Genomic DNA, 3,653 nt, shown 5'->3' with positions numbered 1-3,653 from the left:
CCGAAAGGGGGACAAATTAAAATTAAAATAAAATAAAGAAACCAACCCAAACCCTTGGGAAGACAGCAAACAATTGTCAGACAACAGGTGAGCAGACACTAAGACAGAGAGAGACTAGAGGTGTCCACTCCTCACTTGATTTCTGCCTATTAAAATCCACATACTCGATGGACTTTAGAAGAAAACTGTACATCATATCAAATAAATTAAAATTACCCTAAAGTTGATTGTCCTTCACTTAAAGCGCCCAGCTCACCGAATCTCCCTTATTTATTCGCATAAGCCAGGCTGATGCTTATTCCCATGCCCTGCTCCTCTCTTCTCACTTTCCTTCGCTTTTAATTCTTTTTTTGTTTTATTAATTTATTTTGTACAACATGAACGAACGCAATTATACAATGCTAAAAACCCTTTCCTCACCACTCAAACAAAAGCAGTGCTTTAAGAATCGTCGTACAATATTGCACAGTTCAAAAGTACAATAATAATTAATAATAATAATAATTACGAAAGAAAGCAAAAGGGTACAGATTTTTTTTTTCTCCCCAAAATACCGAAATAACTTTACAAGGAAAAAAAAAAAAACAACCCAAAACAACCTGACAACTAGGAAAACAAGAATTATAAACAAGGATTAAAAGCATCTAAGTAAACGATAATAAATAAGGGACACTCAAAGCGTGCGGGTGTGTTTAACCGTTCGCTTTGAGGTTGTATTTCTTGCTCGTTATAAAGTCCCATGACAGAAACGGAAAAGTACAAAATGTGGGAAAGCAAAGAGGCAAATGGGTACCGAGTTCTGCTTAAATGAAAAGCCGCGGCCGATGAAGTTTGAGTCACGACAGGATCAGGAAGAGCCTGAACAATTTGGAGGCAGAAGGAGAGGTCCGAAAGGAACAGAAATTCAGCTTCCCATTAGCGTTTGGCAAATCTCGAGGAGTGGCCTGGGATCACTCTTTTTTTTTTTTTTTTTTTAGTATTATCCTTTTTTTTTCTTCTTTTTTTTTTTTTACAAAAATAAAACTAAAGCCACAGAGACCATCGCGGTTTTTGTCCACGTTTACAAAAGGTGTGACAGCTCCAGGGTTCTCTACAAGTTCCCGCTTTCATTTTCCTTATTTTCCGTTCCCTCCCCCCCCATTTTTGTTATTTTTTTTGTTTTTTTCTAAATTTTCGCGACTTTCCTCTTAGCACCACCCGCCAAGGGGGTCGTGTCCCCCTCCCCCCGCACCCTTCTCCCTTCCCCAATCCCCCCCATCCCCGCTCCCCGCTCCGCCGGCTGAAATCGCACGGGTGGCTGGAGGTACTTACAAGCGGGCCGGTGACTTGCGCGCCTCTCCGCGCAGCGGCGGCGGGCGGGCTCAGACGGGCCGCAGGAGCGGCACGGAGGTGACCACGGGGTGGGAATAGTAGACGGGGTGAGGGAAGGTGAGCAGGGGCTGGGTGCCGGGGGCTCCGCCGCCCCCCGCGCCCCCCTCCGCGCCCGAGTTCTCGTGGTAGAGGATGGGGACGCGGACGATGCGCTGCGCGGCGGCGTGGCTGAGGTTGGCCGCCTCCAGCTCGGCCGCCAGCTGCCTCTTCCACTTGTTGCGACGATTTTGGAACCAAATCTTCACCTGGGTCTCTGTCAGGTGGAGGGAGGCGGCCAGGCCGGCCCGCTCCGAGCTGCTCAGGTAGCGCTTCATGTCGAAGGTGGACTCCAGCTGGAAGACCTGGCTGCGGCTGAACACCGTGCGCGTCTTCTTCTTGCGGCAGGGTTTCTTCTCCGGGCTCTCCTCCCGCTTCTTCCAGTCCTCCGCGCCTCCCTCCTTCTTCCCCTCCTCCGAGTCGCTCTCCTCCAGGACGATCTCGTCGGGGCTCTTGGAGTCCAGCTCCTTCTGCTCCCCCTCCGCCTTCAGCAGCGGCTCCGGGGAGTCCCGGTCGGTGCCCGAGGCGGGGGACGAGTCCCTCAGCAGGGATTTCTCGGCGGCTGGAGGGGAAGGGGAGCGGGGGGGGAGGGATGAGGGACACAAAGAGACACCTTCACCGCCCGGCCCCCGCGCCCCGTCGGGGGTGGTGGGACCAGCCGGCCGGTCCCCGGGGCGCCCCGCTGTCAGCCTCCCCCGGTCCCCGCCGGTGCGGGAGGGAGGGATGGAGGCATGGAGGGATGGAGGGACAGAAGGATGGAGAGAAGGGGGGACGGAGGGATGAAGGGATGGAGGGAAGGAGGGATGGAAGGAGAGAGGGATGGGGCACGGAAGGACGGAGGGATGGAGGGAGAGAAGGAGGGGAGCGGTACCTTCTGTGCGGGGCAGGTGGGCTCCGGCCGGCGTCAGGGCGTAGGGGTACCACCAGGTCTGGGCGCGCTCCAGGCAGTGGGCGCTCAGGGCGAAGCGCGGCGCCGGGATCTCGAAGCGGGGGAAGGCGAGGTCGCCCACCTGCGAGAGGGCGAAGCCGGCGCCGTCCACCGCCGCCTTGCCCGAGGGGGCGAACAGCGCCCGCGGCTGCTTGGGGGGCGGCTTGGGGGGGTCGCCGTTGAGCAGGTTCTTGATGTAGAAGGACTCCTTGGGGGGCGGCGGCGGGGCGCTGGGCGGCTCCTGCCCGGTCTCCGGCATCCTCCGGTGCTCCTGCCCGCCGCTGGCCCCGCAGCCCGCGCCCGTCGCGCAGGTGGCGGCTCCCGGCGGGGCGGGGGAGAGGCGCGGCGGGGCGGCGTGGGAGCGCGGCGGCGGGGCCGGTCGAGGGCCCCTCGCATGGGGGGGCGGCAGGGCGGGGGGCCGAGGGGAACCGCTCAGCCCGCGGCACCGGGGGGCTGCTGCGGGCAGGCGGAGAGCCGGGGTCGTCGCTGCCGCCGCCGCCGCCGCCGCCGCCTCCCGCCGCCGCTGCTGCTGCGTCAACCTGGCGCCGGATGCTAATGATGAAATCAAAATGTCATCCAAGTTAAACGCGGGGAGCACACGGCGATTGGGCACGCACAATGGCAAATGGGATTAGGCGGGGAGGCAGGCGGCCGGCAGGAGAAGGCTCCGCGCAGCCCCTGCCCGCAGCCGCCGCGGCCCCGGCCCCCCCTGCGACGTGCTGCTGTGGCTGGAGGCTACGAGCGCCCGCCCGTTATTGCCTTTATATAGTCCAATTAGGCAGCAAATGAGGACGGGGCTATTAGCACAAAGGGATCCCGGCTGGGCTGAAGCACCACGGGAGCGGCGGGAGGCGAATGGGCACGGACCGCGCCGCTCCTGCCACAAAACCTCCCCTCGCCCCGCCGCGCCGCCCCCCCCTCCCCGCTCCCCGCCCCGCACCGCCGGTAACAAAAGCCGCCAGCGACGGGGGGCAGCGGGCCGAGCCGTCGCCGAGCCGGGCTACCGGGCCCGGGAGGCACCGCGCTCCGCCAGCCCCGGGCTGCCTTAGGGCAGGAACGACCTCGGAGGGCGGCGGGAGGGCTCCCCCCGGGCCGCGCCGCCGTCCCCGCCGGAGAGCCCCCGCTGCCTCCCGGCCCCGGTCCCACCGAGCGCGAAGGAGCGGGGCCGGCGGCACACGTCGAGGCGGCGGCGGCGGAGCGGCGGGGCGGGGGCGGCCACCTCCCGCCGGCGGCGGGGGGCTCCGGGGCAGGGCCCGGCCCGGCCCGGCCGCCCGCCGCCGCCGCTACCGGGGCCCGGGCCCGCTGCCGCGCACAGGGC

At 62.1% G+C, this 3,653-nt stretch overlaps 1 protein-coding gene across 1 annotated transcript; it reads right to left on the bottom strand.

Moving 5' to 3' along the window:
• Positions 1–368: 368 nt before the first annotated feature.
• HMX3 (H6 family homeobox 3) lies at positions 369–2,733 on the bottom strand. Its single transcript, XM_074591565.1, has 2 exons — positions 2,279–2,733; positions 369–1,969 (listed from the first exon to the last, which is right to left on the bottom strand). Exons 1-2 carry the CDS (start codon positions 2,592–2,594, stop codon positions 1,362–1,364), a joined length of 924 nt encoding a protein of 307 aa, XP_074447666.1. The 5' UTR covers positions 2,595–2,733; the 3' UTR covers positions 369–1,361.
• Between the last annotated feature and the right edge of the window lie 920 nt (positions 2,734–3,653).

The sequence above is a fragment of the Larus michahellis genome, chromosome 6 (assembly GCF_964199755.1).
Source record: "Larus michahellis chromosome 6, bLarMic1.1, whole genome shotgun sequence".
NCBI lineage: Eukaryota > Metazoa > Chordata > Aves > Charadriiformes > Laridae > Larus > Larus michahellis.
This window is presented reverse-complemented; position numbering and strand designations above follow the sequence as displayed.

What these genes read in the sequence shown, in the direction of transcription:
- HMX3 (XM_074591565.1), bottom strand. Translation starts at nt 2,594, where the DNA reads ATGCCGGAGACCGGGCAGGAGCCGCCCAGCGCCCCGCCGCCGCCCCCC. An exon ending in CCACCTGCCCCGCACAGAAG is followed by an intron (nt 1,970 to 2,278) that starts GTACCGCTCCCC and finishes CTTCCCCTCCAG; the next exon opens with CCGCCGAGAAATCCCTGCTG.